The sequence below is a fragment of the Melopsittacus undulatus genome, chromosome 4, assembly GCF_012275295.1.
Source record: "Melopsittacus undulatus isolate bMelUnd1 chromosome 4, bMelUnd1.mat.Z, whole genome shotgun sequence".
In the NCBI taxonomy this organism is placed as follows: Eukaryota; Metazoa; Chordata; class Aves; order Psittaciformes; family Psittaculidae; genus Melopsittacus; species Melopsittacus undulatus.
In genome coordinates, this window is record NC_047530.1 from 74,011,079 (window position 1) to 74,033,025 (window position 21,947).

Genomic DNA, 21,947 nt, shown 5'->3' on the forward strand with positions numbered 1-21,947 from the left:
AAACTAATTGCAGAAGTCTAAATCTGTGGTGGAAAACCACGAGTTTGGAAGAACTTGGTGTGCTGTGCAGGTGTTCATGCTCTTACTCAATAATTTGAAATAAGTATTGGAACAGCAGTGAAGTTTTTATAATCTGATTTGTATGATCCAAGACAGAGAGAGTACAATTGCTCTGCTCTTTTTTTTTCCCTCTGCTGCACACTTACGCAGCAACAGAGCAGCTCTTCCTGCAGTCTGTCTGCCAGAGTGAAGATGTGAAAGCTGCTGATTCAAAACAAGGGTGGAATTGATTTTCATGGATGCATGATCTAAAATCATAGAATCCTAGAATGGCTTGTCTTGGAAGGGGCCTTAAAGATCATCTAATTCCAATTCTCCTGCTGTTGGCAGGGACACCTTCTGCTCTACCTGATTGCTCAAAGCCCCATATGGAAGCAGTTGTTGCATTGTGTTGCCAAATACATAGCATATTTATTTCTGAAATAATTACTTTTAAAATGGGGTGACTTACTAAGACACAGTGTTACCACTTAAAAGCTGCTGTTGTGACCAGGTGTATTAAATTAATTCCTTCCCTTGCTATTAAGATAATACTCAATGGACACCAATAACCACCTTTTCATTTGATAGCAAATGGATGATAGATGCCTTGTTAGCATGGCAGCAAAAGTGTGGAAGGCTGGCTGAAAGAAGGAAAATGAACCATGTTAATGTGAATTAACTTGTGAGGGCTGAAATGCCTCAATCCAAAGTGAAACATCTCATGTACAGGTATTTGTGCATACTGATTCTTTTAACAAAATAGGGTGGTTACAGAAAGAAAATTCAAATATTTCTAAGATATCTTTTTAATTGCACAAAGGTAAACTCATACACAGTTTCTGATGTTCTCTCGGAATAGCTGTTTTAACCACATATGTGTCAGTATTTATTTTTTTTTGCTTGAGCTGTCCCTGTGCACATAAACACAACAGTTATGAAAACACTTGCATTTAAACTTCCCTTTTAAACAGCAGAATTTAATGCTGATTTGTTAGAACACTCTAGGAAATCCACAGAGATAACCCAGAGCTTGAAAAGTTACATTTTCGTAGTTTGTGCCTCCATAAGCTTCTGACAAAGTCTTGCTGAGTAAATCCAGAGTGCATATTTTGCCAGTATTATTGAGTTTGCTAATTACTGTTGAAACCAAGGTATCTTCTTTTTATCACAGAGGTTTGGTTAGTTAGTAACTCAGGCTAACACTAGGACTGTAATGCAAAATAAAGGTAGTGATAAATTGTTTCCTAAGACAAGGCAGAATACCTTCTGCTGCTCTGGGACAAGCTTGTATGTATGTGTTCTTGCAGGGAGGAGGGGGGGGAATCCTCATAAGCATATACTAACGGGCTGGCTGTATTGTTCTGCCTTTTAGTGTCAGTACTTTGTTGTATGTCATTGTTCTAACTGGATACAATTCTGTGTTTTGGGTTGTTGGGGTTTTTTTTTAGCCTGCAAAAGCACTGGATGGGAAGGCACTAGGTATGCTATGAAAGGTAACATGACGGTTGGTCCAAAAAAGGATCTTCTATGTAATTGCTACGTTAGGAATGAACACTAAGGTTAGTCATTATTTCCAGCAGAAGAAACTACAGATAAGATACTAATAGAGAGTGAAATTCCTGCAGTTTATTGTGATTACCTTTCTTCTTCAAGCAGAATGCCAGCAGGGCTACCTAACTGAAAAGTTACATTTTCATTTACAGCAGCAGCAATTAGAGTGGTGAAGCACTGAAGTTTTGACCCTGCTATTAAAACACTTGGCCAAAGAGCTTCCATCAGCCATCAAGACCTCAACTGCACCTGAGCACTAATTGCTGCTGCTGCTATGACCTGGGCTTTTTTTGGTTTTAGCTTTTCGAGGCAGTTGGCCAGCTGTTTCAGATTCTTTCATTGAAGCCAGCAGACTTGCTCTCATTTCCACCAAATAAAGGTACAGCTCATGGAACTTTAATGCTTCAAGGAAGGTAAATATTGCCATGCTTTCTGCTTGATGTTCCAAATAGGTCAGCTGGAGCCTTTTGTGCTCTTAAGTTTTCGTGCAGGCTGGCACTTGCATGGAGGAACTTTTCCCTGAATGTGAAAGTTGTCCAGGAGCTGCATGCCCATAAGCACACACACCCCCGAGGCTCACAGCAGCTGCTTGATGACAACAATAACCGCTTGTGTCAGCTGCAAGAATAAGTTATGTGTTGGCTTTTTCATAGGGTCCTGCTCTATTATAATTCTCTTTGTTTCCAGGGGAATAACAGCATCTGACAGTCTTTGTCAGGAGCAGATCATTGCCAGGGGATGCATGCAGTGTTGATGATACATACCACTTAGGCCTGACTTAGAGATGCAAAGTTAATTTTTGCTGTGTGAAGGGTTTCTGTGCCCTGTCAGTACACAGGGTCTGACCCTCTAACCTATTTGAGGCTAATGTGTCTGAACCATATGACTGAGACTAAGTTATCTGCTCATGATTGCATCATAAACATTACAGTCAAACACAAAAACTTTACCTAGCAAATTCTAGGAGCAGCTCAGCAAAGCTGGATTTCCTGCAAGACACCAAATCAGCCCCATTCCCTCACCCACCAGGTGAAGGCAGGTTTTCAGCAGGTTCAGTGGGCTCAATGAGCTGCAGCTGGTTCCCCCCAGCCCTGCCCATCTTCTTCCCACAGTGCAGCTCTGCTGTGAGGCCTCTTTCGCTGTGCTGCTGAACTAATCCTGCCTCTTCCAAGAGGATCCGATCGATATTTAATCTCCTCAATGTGGGTGAGTTGTGTTTGTGAGATGCTTGTGGCCTTTCAGGTCTGAATACTGTGAGAATAAATTGCTGTATGAGTATGTGGGTCTTAAGGTAGCAGAGACCCTATCAGTCTCCTACAGGTTTTGGGGGAGCTTTATCTGGGCTTGTACTGGGGAGAGGGGAGGACTGGGCTCAGGAGGGCAGTCCAGTCTAGTTGGCTGAAATCCTGTTTGGTTTACAGGCAGCTGCAAATCTTCTCTCCCTCTGAGCAGCAGTTTGAGGAAGGGTGCCCAAGTGTTACAGTCTGCTGAGAAGCTGATGTGGCTACAGGAGAAGAAGCTGCAAAATATTCAGTGAACTCCAGTGTTTCTAAAACAATAATAAAATACTGGGGTGGTTTTGTACCAGCTGGGGGCTCCTCAGGGCTGACTTTGCTGCAGAGACCACATGGCTGCTGCTCAGGGAGCTGCCCAGCCCTAGGGCCTTCAGTTGTTGATACACCACAGTAGTGTCTTAGCTCAAGAAAACCTGAAGCTGAAAAACCTTGAACCAAGTAATTTACTGATTTGAGTAGAACTTAAGTGCTGGAGTGGAGCTGATGAGTTCCAGATAAATGTTGTTATTTTCCAGGATTTCTTTGTTTATTTGTGGGAATTAGGTAGGTTTCTCTTTTTTATTTTGTCCAGAGGCCTTTGTTCCCTCTAAGGGAGAATGTTGTGTGTTTTAAATCCAGAAGTACGTATGTTTCAAGAATATTGGAAAACAGAGGTTGGTGATGAATTGTAAGATGAGAAGACCCAGAGGTGCAGGAGTGCAAAGGGGTGGAAAGGGAAATTAGGGTGTAAGGGGAGAGGGCAGGGTTGTTGCTGGCTTAGTACTTTGGAGTCTAAGAGACAAGAGGGAGAATTAAGGAAAGTTCTACATTTAAAGACAAAAGCATAGACAGTAATGTTAGTAATTTTTGTAGGCAGGAATTGGAGTAGGAATCAAAGGAAACCCAGGTTTTCTAACTCCATCCTGTTATGAAAGTTGCCCAGAGCAGCACATGAGTTTCAACTCTGGGGATTTCCCTACAAGCTGACATCCTCCTGGTTGTGTCTGCAGAGTTCAGGTGACAGGACCCCTGTGTCTGCCCCTTCCTGCTCATCTGATCCCCTCAGTCAACACAAAAAGGGACCATGTCCTTCTTAAAACTGCTCAGTGGAATACTGCTTGTCCAGGCCTGACTCTTTCAGCATCTTGACCCTTACCAAGGGGAAATGTCCCATTTAATGACCCAAATATTCCACATATGAATGAACATGGGGCTTGCCCATCGGTGTGTGGGGTTTGATCTTTGCAGCCCTCCAAGGCCACTGCTCTTCCAGCTAATCTATTACAGGTGTGAGGACAACACATCTCCTGAGGCTTTTGCCAGCTTGCTTTTCTTTTTGTTTTTTCTTTTTTCCATTTTTTTAATCAAACACTCAATAATCTCTACCTAGGCAGTGAGTTGTTCTGGTTGGAAAACTTATTAAACACTGAAGTGCAGCAATCCTGAGCTGTGTAGACTGTAGCCTCTCACTGCAGATTGCATGTTCAGCAATGATCTGTGCCTAACGTCATCTTCGCCATACACGTGCCCTGTTTTTTGAAGAGGTGTGTACATATGGATGTATGGTATATGCTGTATATAAATATATATACATGGATACTAGTGTGCTATTACACAAGTTGAGGTTTTACATGCTTCCACAGTCAGAAGCTGAAAAATCTATCTTTGAATGTAGAAATCCTTTATAAAGGAGGATTTTAACAAAGCTAATAGATCAAGTTCACTGGTGTGCCACAGTTTTAGAATAATCCCTTTGCTGACAGCTTTTACACTGGTCAGGTTTTCTGCTGGATCTGATTGCTGGAAAATTGCTGCAGACTCAATGATTTAGTGTTGGAAACAGCCTCAGAAGGCTGTTGGGCCCAAGTCCTCGTCTTTGTGGGGCAATCTAGGAAATCTGGGAGTTTGAAAAGACACTGAAATGTCAATGAGCAAAGTGTCAGTAAAATGAACCCCTTCCATCCCTGTTCCTGCTGGAAAAAAAAAAAAAAAGAAAAGGTTCTGAAAACCTGCTGGACGTATCTTAATGAAAATTTAACTGGAAAAGCATCTATTCTTCCCAAAATTCTGGTGTAATGAATGAAGTTTTCCGCTACACACTAAGGCCTATGGAAAGGATAAGAAATGTCTGTTTTATTTTGTTTTCTCTTAAATCATCATCCATTAAGGAAAGAAAATGTGCTCTCATCTGGAAAAAGCCAAAGGCAGGTGGTACATCTTTGAGCCTGGCACTCAAACCCATGGTCTGCATAAAACACAAGACTGAGTAATAGTTGCAAACTGACTGTAGCTTTTCTCTTCCCTTGCTACTGTGGTGCCTTTAAAACAGTAGCCCTTCGCCTTGGCAATGGCAGTTCTTGTTTTAAGGTTTTCTTTGGTGAGGCTCAGGCTGCTGCACAAACAAAGGTCTCATCGGTGTGGAGTCTGGACAGGGAAACCTAACAGGATTATGAGACTGAAATTTCATGCAACCGGGTGTTATGCTTCACTGAGTAAGTAATCTCTGCTGCTAAAACTGCAGTGTCTGGCAGATTGGAAAAGCTTTAAGAAAACAAATGTAGTCTGAGAGCTGGACTTCGGGAGGGGTTTGTGTCTGAGACATGGTGATACCCTGTAGAGACTAGGTGAGTACTGATAGAAAATGATGGGAAATGACCTTGTTGGAATATATTTTCACTTGGAGAAAACTCAGCATTTGGGTTAGGGGGATGTTTTTGGGCGACCAGACCCACCGTTTTTGTTATGGAGAAGCTGTGTGTGAGTACACGCGTTGCACCCTACCTGTGCTTAGGTTGACAAGAAATTAGATGAATGTGAACAGTAAGAAATACCCATTCCAGGTGATCAACTATGGGGTCAGTAATATCAACTCTGTGACATCTGCTGTGGGCGTTAGGCGCAGCTCTTTTATTTAGCTGTCCAGATACTGCCCTGCCTGGCACACAGCCTCACAGCAAGAGGATTATTTACATTTTCACAAGGAAAACCTGCAAGTTACCCCCTTGAAATAGTTGCCTACTTAAAATACTCTCCTTCCAGCACCCAGCAACAGAAGGAACCTGGCTGGCAGCCCCTTACTACCTGAGCTTTTGGATAGGAGGTTGGGGTTAGCCATTTCTGACACACATGGACTAGCAAGCTGAGGTTTAGCCTGTCTTCTTGATAGGTACATCTGTAGCAGAGCTGAAGGCTATTTAACTTTTTCATATTGGTGAGTAGTGAAATGTTTATAAACATCAGTGAAGCTGGCTTGCTCAGATTGCTTCTCTGCATGAAGAAAACCCCTTAGAGGGTTTTTTTTTTGCCAACTTGGTATCACTTTTTGTTTTTGTGGTATCATCAGCCCTATGCTGTGTTTGTTTCCTTTTATTGTGGATAGGGTCCATCATGTTGAAGGTATCCTGCTAATTTTTATAGCCTAAGACTTGTAGGTTGAGCTCTGTGTGATGAAATGTGTAAATGTTACATGTCTGAGACCTGGTGAAATCTTAAAAAGGGGATCAGAAACCTTAAAGCCCATAAATACATATAGATAAGTTGCAACAGATATATTCAAAATGCTTTCAAATAAATAATGTCAGTGCTAAAGGAATTAAGTTACTAGCTCAGCCTGGCCAATGGGTGTAAAAGGAGAAAGCTGAGAGGACACTGGGATTAATATCAAGGGGAGTCCCACCCAGGAATGGGCAAAGATAAATTAATACAAGAACCAATCAAATGAGCTAAAGAGGCTGGCATTGTAAAGCCTGTATTGGCAAGATGTAGCAAAAACTGGAAGCCTGTTTTGATGCACAGCAGGGAGTGTAATGCTGTGGGGTGTACAAGGGCTTTGATTCAGAGGGCTGGGTCCCGTCTTGGTTTTTAAAGCCTAAATTGATGCACCTTTGCACATCACCATTTCCAAGGTTTGCATCCTCAGGTCATGAGACTTAATTTATGCTTGACATGATTGATTCCATAAAATACGTATTTTAAGCACATTTTCCATTTACTTTCCCACTACCTGCAAGTGGGTATGGTGATACCATACACTGGAATCAAGAGTTCAACTTGTTGGCAGGTTCTTGGTGGAAAGAGCAAGTTATGTTGCAGAGTCCTCTCCTCAGCCTTGAACAGGAATATACAGGAACCTCCAGGCATTAGTGGAGACACTAGGGGGCATAACCTTTGCTGGTTACTTGAGCTTCTTTAAGAGGGTAAAAATGCTCTCAAAACCTTTGCCTGACCAGGTGTTCACACTGGTTGTTGTGGGACTGTGCTGGATTTTTCTGGCAGTGGAGAAGAGGTTCTTGCTACTACAATCAGGAGGTTCAGTATTGCTTTGTCTGCCTTGGTGCTAGGTGTGTTTTGCATGAACTGGGTAGCTGAAAGCTGTGTCTGGTGGTGGTTAAGGGGAGGTGAAGAACTATGCAGTGAAGATTAATTGTTTTACTGACAATGCTTTACTTTCTGCAAAACAATTTAATTCAAAGTGTTCATTAACTAACATCTGCCTTCAGCTCACCATGCTGCAATGCTGAAAAAATCACTGATTCAGCAAGAAGCTAGGTAAGTGCTGCAAGGCTGTGTACCCAGGATCATCATGTCCCAAGCCTGAGCAGCAACTGGTGTTTCCAGAGGCACCTGTTGAAATGGGATAACAGAGCCTCTTATTTCAAAGCATGTTTGTAAACCAAAGGTGCACGAATGCCAAACAAACAGCCAGAGGGAAACTTACTTAGGACTAAGGGGGAAGTTCAGGAGCTGTAAGCCAATGTACTGTGCGACTATGTGTTTATTCAACTTGAAGACTTGGGAATTGGAGCTGTGTAGAAATACTGTGAGCTGCCTCCTGCTTCACCTGATCCACAGATAACTTTGAAACCTTTCTTTAGCTACATGAAGTTGTTTACATCCAAGTGGTTGGGGTCAGGAGTGAAAATTAGAAATAACTGCATGAAAACCCCCAGAACACACTGGGTCTCATGGAAAATGTAAAGCTTTCCTAGAGCAGGCAAGAGAAAGGAAGATCCAGGGGTCACAAACTAAGCAGGAGTCACCTCTGACTTATTTCATTAAATGCCCAGTGTAAAACAGTTTGTAACAAGTAACCATGGGAGCTCAGCCTTAGCTACAGGGGGAGCTGAAATGCTCTAAATACAGCTCAGCTCCTTTTTTTCCTTGCAGGACATGGGAGAAAGGAAAAGGGGGCAGGGGAGCAGACAGCAGCATCCTGGCACAGGAGGTAGCACCACACTGAAGAGCAGGGCTAGTGGCAGTGATTGTCCATTGCTATCAGACACCTCACACTTTATCTGAATATTTAAAACATTTATTTATACAAATATACAGCATTTACAAGAGTTAAAAAGTTAGACATTTAAAAGCAATATCACATATATAGAGCCTAAAAATACAGTGCAGCTCAGCATTTATGTGCTTTAAAAAGCCCACAACAGCTCCATGGGCAGACGGGGCACACCAACCTGCTGGTTCAGGGATGGTTCTCAGTGGGTTCCTCACTTGCTCTCAGTCATCTTAATTTGCTCTTTTAAACTCAATGTCCATAATCCTTGTACCACAGCAGGAGGTAGCAGCTCGGTTGGGCAGGGCTCAGGTCCCTTTTGAAGGGCACAACTGTGGCACAACCATGGTGGAGAGGGACCAGCACATCGCAAGAACAAGGCTTTTCTCTGGCTGCAGCAATGTCATGATCAGAGCAAAGCCAGCAACATGCTTAGGAGTGGCTCCTGCTCAGGTATTTGTAAAGCACTGGTCTTGGTGTAACTGTGTGGCTGGCAGCTGGATAACCGAGGTGGGATGTGGTATTTATAACCAAACTAGTTTTCCTAGACGCATCCATCATGTGCCTGAGACAACACAACCACTACCTTAGCATACAGTGAATCAGTCCAATCCTTCACTGACTACAAAGGGAATAGAAGTAACTGCCTTGGTTTAACTCCTCTACAACACTGATAACTACATTTGATCTGTGGTAACCCAGTGTTTGTGGGTAGAGAGCACTGAAAGGTACCCAGAAAAGGTGTCTGGTCTGTCTGAAGTACACCTAAACACAGCATGAAGATCCTGTCTGTTAGTGCATGTGGGGAGCCAGCTAGCACTGGAGCCCTTATCGCCTCACTGCAGGCACCACACATTTAATGGGGTGGTAATGGTCCTAAAAGTCCCAGTATTTTATGAAGAAATCTATATATTCCTGCAGCTCATTCTGCATGGTCATATGTATCTAGCTCAGAGTTACCATGCCACTGGTTAGGCTGGTTGGATAACAGTGAGACTGCAAAATATATGTGAAACAGGGAAGACAACGTACAACACAGCCAGAAACCTGACTATGCTATTGACCAAAGCAGCCAACTGAGGTCAGGGGGTAACATCTGCCTCTTGCTGCTGGTTAGGTATCTCACTGAGGGACTCACTCCTAAAAGCATGGGTGAGGCCCACAGTAAAAATGTAAAACCTTAAAATGTCCAGCTGAGCTGCGTCACTAGTGTGAGTCCTGAGGATGGTGGGGAGCTTCCCACAAGGTGCTACTGCTGCCCATGTGCAACATGGCCCAAGCCTCGAGCCTACCTTGGTTGAAAAGGTAAACAAGATGTTGTTCATGGGTAATCTCGGACTTCCCATGCTTTCTCATCATGCTGGCTTTCCAACATGTCTTCTCAAAGCACGTATTCTGGATCCAGCCCAGCTACAGCAGGAGAGTGCTGCCGAAATGCGCAGTGGATGCAGAAAACCTGTTTAAACCCCACCCCAGGAGAGCAGCTGAACCCCTGAATGAGGTCCTTCCAGGCTTAAACTCATCCATTTTGCAGGATAATAATAAAAATATTTAAATTGCTGTCAGAGAAGTCATAACCCCCTCCAGCTCCATTCTCACCCAACCTGTAAGTGCGGCACACAGCTCTGCCCAAGTGAGCTTGCAGAAGAGGGAGACAGGGTTGATTTTCCTCTGGGTCTCCACAGATAAGTCTAACTTGCTTAAAATAACAGATTGCAACAACCCTCAATACTAGGGATCTGTGAGCAGCTCACAGAAAGAAGAGCAAAACACAAGGTTTGTCTGTGGGCGAGGTCAGCCATCCTTTCCTCAAAGAGGCTAGGTTTATATATTAAAGTTAAACAAAAGGAAAGAAACTGTGTTTGAAGTCAGTTTTCATGATGATATATACATACATCTTTAAAAGACACTTCACAGCAAAACACAGCAATGCTTCCAGCCTGCTTTCCTTCCCCAGAGAAATCACCTGAAACTGAATTGGGAGGGAGTGCTGCTCTTGGTCCTCCTCCTCCTCCTTTGCCTCCAGTAAAACTCCCTGGAAGCAGAAGCAAAGTTCAGTCTATAGGCCACAAAGCTCAGGACAGCACCTTGCATGCTCAGCTCTGCAGCTTTCTCACTGGTATCCAATGCACACACTGGTAGATGAGGGCTTGCCTGTACTCTCTAGGAGCCCTTTACAAAGCATTTGCATTCCAGCATTGCCTTCCTTCACCTGCCTTTCACTGTATAACTCACCAAAAAAATCACTTCAGAGCATAACCATACTGTAACTTGATAAAGCACAAGTTACCTTGGAGCACAAGTAGCAAAGAATTAGCTCCTAAAAGAGCAGTTTATGACTAAAAAAAGGGAAATAAAAATTGCAAAAGAGTTTGGTTTAATTTTAAAGCACATCTGTGACACCCTGCTTTTATTACTGACCTTGGAAACAAAGTTGACTTTTAAAAATTAAAAACTTTTATATATATATATTTATATGATAATTTATATATTACAGGCTTGCTTATTTGCAAAACAACCATTTTACCTGGCCATATAGGTATTAAGAATCTTTTAAACACTTTAAATCCTACTCAACATACAAAAATAAATATTGCATAGATGATTTCTGAGCAAATCAAGCAACACAAGTCACCAAAATACAGCTGTATCTAGTAATGCCAGAATATATAAAGCCACAGAACACTAAGAACTATTTGGCTTGGTAGGCATCTTAAATAGGGGGCCACCCAGTAGCTCCCCATGACCTTACCTCCTTGGAATTGAGGGTCAGGGGCCACACACCCTCCTCCCCTCTAACTATGCCAGAGGTTTTAGAGTTTCTCCAGTTCAGTTTATAAGCAACAGTGATTTTCTGCACATCCCAGTGTGTGCTGTTGTAGGGGTGGCTCTTCAGGCTTCTGGTGGACAAACTCAGAGGAAGCATCTGTGAATTATGCTGATGATCAAAGCTGCTGCTCCCTTGACAGTTACTGCTGCCTTGATACAAATTCCTGCCTGCTCAGAGAAGAGTAAGGGATACAGGGATACTGCAAAGATGTACACTGGCTGTGTATTATTTACTGTATGTTCTCAGAAGAGGTTAATGAGGCACCAGAGTTAGTGCTCTGACAAATTATAATAAGAAAGTTTCAAATGAGTGTTGATACTATCGACAGTATAGTACATTTAAAGACAGACATTAAGAAAAGTGTATGCATCCATCTCGGCCATGGATTCTGGGAATATCTTGCATGAGTTTCTTCAGAAAACAGCAGAGAAATGGGTGGGGTTTACACCCTTCAAATACATCTAGATTCCAGCCTGCTCATTCATGGTTAGCAAGAAATCAGGAGGAAAAGCAGTTCCAAAGACAACTCCACAGCACAGGCTCTGTAGGGAGAGGATGAATGTTCATGCAGATGTTCTCGCGGACCTCAGCTGCCTGGACCCAGCAGCACAACCCAGTGCTGTGAGATAAACCCCAGCCAAAGACACACTGCTGTCAGCAGGGCAGGATGTGAAAGTCTCTGTGTTTTGTTGAGGGGGGAGAGGGTTGTAAATACAGCATCTGTTGTGTTCCTTGGTAAGGGCAAGTTGCAGATGCTTCCTTCACAGCAGGAGGTGCAGATCTGAAAGAAACACAGTTATAACTTGGTTATATGAAAAATACCAATACCCTGAATAAAGACATAAGGAAATAATACAATATATGCAAAGAAGCACAGTGGCCAGTCTGATTCCACCCCCACCTCCACTTCTTTCCTCCATTTACTTAATCTATCTGCTTGGAGAGCAATTTCATCTGTACAAGAACAGTACATTGGCTGGTACAAGGAGGACACGTTTCCAAAAGATTATTTTCTTTTCTACATCAAATAAGCTAAACTGACAAAAAACTAACATTGTTTGGTAGAATCATAGAACCACAGAATGATTTGGGTTGAAATGGACCTTAAAGACCATCTAGTTACAACCTCCTTGCCACGGACAGGAGCACCTTCCACTGGATCAGGTTGCTCCAAGCCCTGTCCAACCTGGCCTTGAACACTACCAGGGATGGGGCAGCCACAGCTTCTCTGGGCAACCTGTGCCAGGACCTCACCACCCTCACAGTAAAGACATAGAGCTCACAAGCTGTAACTAAAAAATATAACCAGTATTTATTCATGTAGGGGTGCACCTGGTGATGAGGCTGCAGTGTGCCTCAGAGCTGAAAAAGTGTGAATGAAATAGTGTGAATGAAAGTATCGGTCTGATGAGGTTTTGAGGAATACATCTGGGTGAATGAAATAGTGGGAAATTTAATGAAATCTGAATGAATTTCACAGAATGAAATCTGTGGGAATCAGTAGCAGAGCAGAGGAGCCAAAGCATGATGCAGTTCTACAGGCAAAGCCCTCCTTAAGCAGAAGGGAGTGGTCTGCTCCCCTGAACTACTGGCAAGAGAGTTATTTAAAGAGCTTATTCTTTTGTTCTGAGAGACTTTATTCCTTTGTTTCTGTAACAAATGGAAATGAGCTGGAGCTCATTAAAAATAGAAATATTTGACAATGCTGATTTACCCACTGAACCAGTCAGACTTCTGGTGGAGGCCAGAAGGATCCTACCCAATTTTCATATTTAAAAAAGGGAAAGTTTTATCCTTTACCTTGTATCCTTCATGCTTTACATATGTGCATCCTGTATACAGACAGTCCTCTAATGGTACACAGCGTTTGGTGACAGATACACTCTCCCCAGTAACTTTCATCATATGTTGGCTAAAGCAGTATCTGGTACCTAGAAAGACAGAAAAATGTGTTTATCCATCAAAATTAAGATTTGTGACAGTTTACAAGTAGAAAGATACAGGAAATAAGTCCTAGATTTGTTTTCAAATCTTGGGGTTTAAAAAAAAAAAAAGATCATTTTGATATATTTATTAAAATACATAAACATATACCCACACCCCAAGCTCTAGTGCAACTGGGAGGCTTCAAAGTACTCTGGAACACAGAGATTTATCCCCAGTTCTAATGTGGGCCTCTGTGTTACAGATAAAGAAATGCATGCATGTTGGATAATCAAGTCACAGTGGGAAGTTCATATAAACACCCCAAATCTTGTGCACTGTCAGTTTTATAGGAATTGTCTTTAAAAAAACCCCAAACATTCACATCTCTTTATATCTGAAGCTAACTTTCATTTATATAGGCTTAATTTTTTCCTAGCTTCATGCACAACCATTCATTCTGTAGAACTACCTAAAGCATTACACACTGGAGACACCTTTCTTTATATCCTAACAGCCCATGCAAGCTGTTCTTGCTGCTCGCGCTCTTATCCCAACTCTCCCACAGCTCCTGCAGAGCCTAGAGGAGATCCTCAAACCTCTCTGTCCTTCAGTTTTACCATCTATAAAATACCATCAGAAGAGTTGAAAGGATTTATGTATTTCTCACTTTCCCAGTCTTTGGAAAAAACAGCATGAAATGCACTGTCCCCCTGGTATTCCCATTGCATCTTCCACATGTTTCTCCTGTGGGGCCCCTTATCCCCAAGGGAGACCATTCTTCTCCCTTTTTAAGCTACTTTTCTAACAATGCTTGTAAAACACACAGAAAATTCAAAGCAGAATATATGACAAATGCTGTGGTTATCCTCAGGCATAAAGGTATTTAGGTTTATTTCCTGCTTTAGTCATAAGAGGAAAGTTGAAGGTGCTATTTTGCTTCCTAGCACTCCAAGATGAAAGCACTGGATTTTCAACACAGGAAACATGCCATTATATATTTCTTCTCTAAATTATAACCTACTTCTTATTAATCAACCTTATTATTAATAAAATTGTTGCTTTCATTGGGGGGGGGGGGGGGGGAGAGGGGAAGTGGAGGAGAGGGAAAGAGGTGTATTTAATTTAAAGTGAACATTCCTGTTCAGCCCTTGTCTCCAATGGGCAAAGCCCTGCATACTTCACATGTTTTAGGCATTTGGCAACAGCAAAATGTGATTGCCAACTGAGCATGTTATTCACTAGGCAATAAAACCCTTCAGACATCTGTGATATCTTTGACCTGCTCTTAACTCAAGTGCAATATCCACAGCAAACAGACTTAGCTTATCAACAGAGGCTGGATATTCTCAGCGTGCTGTCTTCTGTCAAACCAGCCAGGGCTGCACCACACGGCTTATAATGCATTTTCCAGGCTCTCCCACCCCAAGGGGTGAAGCTCATGGTCTCACCCTAAAGGAAGCAGCACTTCTGCTCAAGCAGAAGCTTTGAGCTTCTCCCAGGACTTGCCTGAAAGTGCCATTCACCAGCAAAGCCATCCATGAATCACAGGAGCTTTATTTCTCCTGCAATGGCTCTGTCTGTGGAGCTCACTCTTGACAAGTCCCAGATGGAACAAATAAAGCTTCTAGCACCTCATAACTCTTCTAAGGCTGTTTCATTCTTTCTTCCAAGCATGCTTTCAGAAAATATTGTGCAATCATCTTTGAGAAATGTATTTTCCCTGCATGCTTCCCCTTGCACAGCCATCATTGATGGCTGCAGGGCTGCAGGACTGCAGGTACAGAATAAGTCCACAATAAGCAAAAAAAATCAACTTTTCACTGTGTTCTGGCCTGCCTCTCTTCTCAGGACAGACACTATGAAAAGTGTCTGGGAGAGCCCAGAGCAAAGCAGAATTGGGGAACATCATCACATCTAACCCATAACAACTGCCCTGTGAACAGGGAGGCTGCCTGCCGGAGTGATGGAGGAGGAACTCCAAGCTGAGCCTATGAAGAGCACAGCCCAAACACTATAATGATTTTACTAGAAATAAGAGATGTTTACAGCAGTTAAAATAAAGTGTTGCAACATGAAAGTTGATGCTTCTAAGTAACATGCTGCGCAAGCTAGGCAGCAGTACAGCCACACTGTAAGGATGGGTCTCAGTGGTATTGTACCAAACAAGGATGGATTTCTGTTTATAAACTTTGCAGGGCTAGACCATCTTTAAAGGCATTTGAGAACCAGGCTGATTGTGGTATAATATTTACCTGTCCAGTAACACATTCCATTACAAAAGCTTTTCAAAATTAGATTGTTGCTCTATGGGATTGTCTGTGGGGGTTTCAGGCCTTTGATTTATACTGACCACCCATGTGACACTGCCACTTCTGCTTTTCGATTTTTCCTTCCTCTGGGAGAACTGTCTTCCGAAGACAGTGAGGTTTCTCCACACATTTATTATCAACAGATCACCTCAGTCTCAACCTGAGCAATGCTGACCCACAGCAGCATCATCCAACAGTTAAAACACATGTTCTCCAGGGGTCCACCTCATGAGCACCCTTCCGTACCCTTAAGAGGGAACACAGAAAGAATCCAGCTACTGAAACCAGAACTCATGGTGCAGCCCAACATCCAGGCTAAATTTAAGAAACCAGCTGCACGTGTTGAGACTCAGCAAGGTTGGTACATGTCTCCAGTAGGAAAAATTGAACCTCTTTGCTTTAAACTGTGTAGGGAAACACCAAATCTGGTATTTCAAAGGGCCCAGGGTCACACATTGACTTTTGAGAGCCTACTTCCCAAACCAAAGCCTCTAACAACACTGGAACATCACCTCAGCAGTTGTGGGCACTATCCCCTTCGTAAGTTGTCAGCCCGCTCGTAGGCCATCCAAAACCAGAGTACTGGGAGTATTCCAAGTGCAGTATTTCCATGCAAATTAGATCACTAACACAGTTTCTGCTTGAGCTGAATCTAATAAATAACAGAAACCAAGGTTCATGCATAGCAGGAGGTCTCCTTTCTAGGAAATTCTTTTTCTAATCTCTGTTTAACTCAGGATTCATGTGTTCACTCTCCATTATAACAAGTTTTATTATAAATAAAATGCAGTTCCATGTAAGTCCTGGATTGTTTCATTAAGAAAATATTTTGGTTTTAACAGCATTCTGTCTTTTTCAAAAATAACAGCAGCTGGACAGTTTTCTTTTTCTCCCACCAAAGCATAGTGTATAGTTCTGACTCCCAGAGACAAGGCAATTACCTGAGCAGATGACCTCAGTCACGCCTCAAACCTAAGCTTACATTTCTGCGGTTTCCTTACACAAACTCAAAATTACATTTGAAAATTAAAGTAACAAAATTAAAAAGCTGCTGTAATAAAAGCTTTCTGATGTAGAAGTGTATTGGATGTAAAACTAAGCGACATCAACAAAAGCTGCTGGTGATGAGACATCCCAATGCAACAGCTGATTGCTGCAGAGTGGGGAGCAATGACAGTATCAATTTTGCTCCTGTCTTGGCTTCCACTGCAACAGAATCAGGACAGAGCCTTCAAGCCATAGTGCCCATCCCCTTTCCTCTGACACACAGTAACATCAGCTTTACCGGGGGGGGGGGGGGGGGGCCTGGTCTGACCCAAAAGACGGCAGTGAGGGGCTGTGGATCCATGCCACAGGCAGAGCCATTCTCCAGCCCCAAAGCATGCACTGTCAGGCAGCCTGGTTACTAAGGTGTTGTGCCTGGGTAAAACATTACCAGATCCCTCCAGTTTAAGGAATTAAGAAGTCTTTTGTGCTGAAGATTAAAGACAGACTCAGATTTCCAGCTAGCTCCTCTTCCTGAATAAAACCCCATCCTGCTTCATGAACATACAGTGGGTGTTTGTATCAGCAGGTAGGAGAGCAGGTGAGCATAACTAGCTGTTCTGATTCGGATTAATGCAGTTGATGACTTTCAGACACACTGAAGCATTGCTTTCCCCTCCCCTAAGCAGCCACTACATGCTAACTCCCCAGATTAGAACTTTTTTTCTGATCAGGTTATTTCTGCTGGGAAGACCTCAGAGTTGGGCCTCTCTTACACAGTGATCTACAGGCTACAGTTCAAATACCATCCACTCCTGTCAAAACAGGGAGTATCCGTGACTGTTGGTCTCATCTGATGCCAGCTAGGCTGATCTCTTTTATTATTATTGATGTTGCGCTGATTTCAGCTCAAAGCAAATAAATCTGAGAGAGATAAGGTGCTCTGACACAGGCTGCAAACACAGCTGGTTTGTCCCCACAGCACAGGTCACTGTGTGTCCCCTTCCAAAACAAATATTTTCTGAGAGCACTTGTAATGTCTCACAACAGACCACAGACATCCTGAGTAGGTGCTGAACAAGGCTGCCAAGCCCAGGGAAAGCACTAGAGGAGCAACGAGCCCTGGCAGCATCCCTCTGCCCACGCAAATTCAGCTGCATCCTGCATTCACCCACCCTGGTGAGGACACACATCATGTCCAACACAACTAAATGGGCTTCAGCAGCAGCTATGGGCAATCCTAATGGGTATCTTTAAAGGAGAAGTGTAAGGGAGGTGGAGATCCAGGGATCTCCCTGATACCTGGATCTGCTACTTGTGTGCCTGTATTCCAAAGCCCTTCCTGAGCTGCTCCCAACTTCTGACTCCAGAGTTATGAGCCCAAGATACTGAAAATACTTCGATTCTGGGCGAAAAGAGGCAGCTGCCCTGAAGCATGGGCTTATGCCCTAGGGTGGGGAAGAAACCAATGCAAGAACAGGCCACACACTCACAACAGTAAGAGAAATACAACCCTTAAATAAAAGTAAGCCTGATTTAATTTCCAGCTGAGCTAGAGGAGTATGGGGAATAGATGAAAGTCCTAAACTTCATCCATCGCAGAGACAGAAAAGCTTAAAGGATTACCCATATCGCTTACACATCTTTCTTGTTGAGATGGCTTACAAGCAGGAACAGCAATCACTAGCATCCAAGTATGCTCAAGGAATAATGGGGGCTCAGTGCTGTTCCATAGTGAGAACAGCAAGAGGTTGTTGTAAGGTGGGTTTAAATTAAACACAAGGGTGCAGCTGGTTACCTCTTGGACAATAGACATCCGGAGCCCATCGGTTGCATTCATAATTATCTGCTGCCTTTTCGCAGGTGAAACACTTAAATCCATGAGGATATGGTGTGGCTGAAAGGAATAGACAATATGCATTTAAAGTGAGACAATTTGTCGGGTTCTACTATGCTTTTCAGAGGCACATAGTAGCATTTGTTCTCTTTAGACATATCTTTCTACAAATATACCTTTCAACTTCATCAGGTTGGTCCTGATTATAAAAATCCTATCACTAATAGCAATGCAGGAAGGGCACATACAGGCACAATAATGACTCAGTTCAACCCTGTTTACCTAGCAGAAGTGCCTACTGCAGACTTCAAAGGGAGTTAACGTGAGCAAGGAGTACTTATCCTCTTGGTATCAGAGCTCATATCCAATACAGCTCCTTTATCAGTCCTGATAACAAAATATCAGATGGATTAAAATACTTCTGGAAACTGTCCGGGAGAGAAAATGAGCTATCCCTTTGGAAGGCAGGCTGATGTCCCCAAAGGAACAGCTGAACCTCCAGTTTTTAACAGCAGACTCTATCCTATTATCTCACCAAACAAAGACTGTAACTTCTTAAGTGATCTCCTGGCACGGTTTCTGTAGCACATTCAATACATCTTCAAGATGCTGCCACCTTCTCAGAAGCTGAATTGTGAACGGGTCACATTTGTCTGCATGTGATGAAGTAAGCTGAACATCCACAGCCCTGTGCACCACATCTTGCCTTTCCCTCCTCTTCACCTCCTCCCCTTGCTCAGCAGTTCTGGGCCAGATCCCATTCAGGTATGGGATTTCCCATATGGCCAGATCCCATTCAGTGAAGCAAGAGGCATTCACTGCTCCTGTCCCCAGGCTTCTCTGAGTAGGGACCACCAAATCACCTGGGAGCATCCCTGGTGGGGCTGGTGCTGCCCTCAAGCAATAGCTTGTAGTGGGACAACACACCAACACTAAGTCCATCCATGTCACCCTGGACATCTAGCAGGTCACAGTTACAGCATAAAACAGGAATTTTGTCTCGTACAGAATATAAAGTTTCAGCTGAATCCAGAAAGGTGATGAGTTTTTTCTGGGAGCAGATGGCACAGACAGCTCACCAGGTGCTTTCTTTTTGTAGAATTAAATAGCTTTGTATCCAATAAAGTGAACAGACTAGTAAAAAGACAAGAGGCATAACTTTGCTATAGCATTGCTTCAGGGACTTACTGAAATAAAGTCAGGAGCAGTTAGTGCTGTAGTTGTTAATAGTCAAATTTTGCCTCTTGGTCGCCGTTATTGATGTGCTTGGGCAAACAGCATGGCATGGAGCTTGGTCTCATGGCCAGAGAGATTATTGAGGAACAGAAAACAGTAAAGAAGAAACTCCTGACATGCTCAACAACTGCCTGTAACCCTCGCTGACCTGTGAGCCCTTGGGAAGCAATGGTCTGGTTGTACATCTGCTTGGTTTTATGAGTATTGGGGATGTTTGTTTAATCTTTGCTCGGCTCCCAGCTCAACCCTGATGTTTCTGCTGCCTTAAAACACATTTGCCCTCATCCTTACCCCCATGCCGTGGCTGCCTGTGGCTTTGCAGCCTGTGCAAAGGTGGCTTACTGGAAGGGTGGAGGTAGACAATGTCCTTCACGGTGAAGTCCCTGGGCTGCACGGCTGGCAGGCAGCTGGCCAGCAGGCTGAGCAGCAGCACCCATGCCAGTGTGGGCTGCGAGGCCATCGCTGGGGGAGGACGTACTCATGCGGTGGCTGTAGAAACACACCTGGCAATAGCAGAGAAGAGGGGTGAGCAGAGCAAACCCACATGGTGGCCACCACCTTAGCCCCAGCAACCCAACCTCACCAAAACCATGATGCTCCCATGAAGCTCCAGCTGCCCTCCTGCAGGGGCAAGTAGCAGTGGGTTTACATTAGCTCAGCTTCAGTGACATCCCTGTCACTGCCTAGGAAAGGGACTTGGACAAACCCTTCCCTGGCCAGAGAGCTGCAAACAGGAGCAGAGGTGAATGGCAGAATGGCTTGTCACCATTTACAGTTTAACTGGTCAGTGACTGGTTTGCAAAAACCCCAGCAGGGCACTGATAAAGTCATCAGAGGCTGCGCTACAGCAGGATTTAACAGCTTCTCTTAGAGAATACTGGAAAATTGCAGAGTTAGACCAGGAAGAAAGGAAACAGCACTGCTGAAGACCCATTGGGATGTCGTAGGAAGCAGTGATGGGTATCCCAAACACACACTCTAACACAGGCTCACACCCTTCAAAAATGCACCTTTTCTGCAGGCCAGAAGCCTACATTACTTTCCATGTATCTCAGGAAAGGCAAGGAGCTCCAGCTGCTGCAGGCTTTTTCTACCTTTAGCTGGCTGGTGTTTATAACAAAGTGACAACTGCGTTTTCCTCATCTGTGCTCCAAAGGGTCTTACTCCCTCTGTGACCCTGTTGTCAAACAATGCAGTTTATTTTTCCTATGCCATTGAACGAAGGGAACCAGTTTAAGGAGGGAGAAATACCTGTGCAGTAGCACTTGTGAAGCTTCCCAAAATCAGCAGCTTTCAGAAGCATCCCAATCCCTGCACCCAGGCAGCAGGGAGCCATCCAGGAGCAGACAATACCAGTGCATCATTAGATACACAGCTGATATTATTAGGATTACTTAAAAATGATGAAAAAGGGCCTCAAAAACTGAGCGAGAAAAGAAAGCCTTGAGAGGACGCAGCTGCCGAGCCAGGCAGGAGCCGCTGGCTTCCCCTGGCTGCTGGCGTTCATCCAGAACATAGGGGGTTGGATTTCTTTTCCACCCAGACTGACCAAGAGCTCTGCAATACCCAGACACTTCCTCAGCTCCTCTGGAAGTGTGAGAGCTATCATCGAATGAATTTGTTTGGTCGGTTGGTTGTTTTGTTGGGTTTTTTTCAGGAAAGATGTCCCAGAGGCAGGGGTGTAACCTCCCAGCTCTGTCTCCAAGTATTTGTCTCCCAGTGGAGACCCACACAGGAGTAGCAGCTCAAGTGGCTGCCAGTGGGGGTGTCATCATCCTTGGCTCTTATCTGAAAACAGCCCTTTTATTGAAACACTGTGAAATCATAAAAATAGCGAGGGAAACAGATAACACAATATGGTGCATTAAACTTTGTTGTTTTAACCTTATGAAGGGGGAAATGCCAATTTCCATTGGGTTTACTCCATTGATGTGTATCAGCTCCTGATTAGGAGCAAGAAGGAAATAAACCTCTCCCAGCCACATAAAAGGTTAAAGAAATGGGGCCAGTGTGTCCTGTGTGCTCCAGGGAAAGAGCCCCCAGTAAAGCCAGCTGGAGCCCACCTCGGCAAGGGAGCCAGGTACGTGCATGGGACTATGCACATTTTTGAGTTCCTCTTGGCTAAATGCACCTGGAGATGAGCTGGCCAAACAGCAATGTTGTCCTGATTGTCCAGTTCTGAAAACAGGACTCATCAGCTGCACAAACAGCATCACCAGGTAGACATGCTCCACTCTGGCAGAGTTTGCTTTCAGGGCACATATCTATATGTAATAAGTGATGCTCAGCACAAGGAAACAAGATGCGTTTGGACTCCTGAGTTGAGCCTCTCCTATGCAAAAGGAGAGCCATCCATTACCACACATATCAGCCTCTTTACTCACTGCTTGACTTGAGCTGCCCAATGGCAACTGGATGTGGAAACTGCTTAATATTCATACTGTTAAGATAATGAAAGATTGGAGGTGAGAGGGGTCTGGGTTGTGGTTTTTTTTTTTTATCCCAAACAAAACCAAGGCAAATTTTGCAAGCCCAACTTTCATTTCAAGGAAGCAGCAGTTTGTAGTGAAACTGCAGCAATCCTGCATTACAGTACAAAGAAATTAGGACCCCCCATCCCAAACAGAGAGGCTCTTCATAGCTCAACGCTAACTCTCAGCAGAAACCTATGATT

General features: G+C 43.7%; 1 protein-coding gene across 6 annotated transcripts in view; it reads right to left on the reverse strand.

Annotated features, from left to right (window-relative positions):
• Positions 1 to 8,200: 8,200 nt before the first annotated feature.
• Positions 8,201 to 21,947, reverse strand: part of LYPD6 (LY6/PLAUR domain containing 6) — a 53,099-nt gene continuing 39,352 nt past the window's right edge. For 5 of the 6 annotated variants that reach the window (XM_031053314.2, XM_031053312.2, XM_031053313.2 and 2 more), the window contains 4 exons: positions 19,565 to 19,776; positions 17,999 to 18,097; positions 12,782 to 12,912; positions 8,201 to 11,762 (listed from right to left, as the gene is read on the reverse strand). In XM_031053314.2, the coding sequence (XP_030909174.1) occupies positions 11,568 to 11,762; positions 12,782 to 12,912; positions 17,999 to 18,097; positions 19,565 to 19,733 (594 nt within the window). In that variant the 5' untranslated portion in view covers positions 19,734 to 19,776 and the 3' untranslated portion in view covers positions 8,201 to 11,567. The remainder of the gene's footprint in view (positions 11,763 to 12,781; positions 12,913 to 17,998; positions 18,098 to 19,564; positions 19,777 to 21,947) is intronic. The other variant, XM_005154034.3, reaches the window with a different exon arrangement.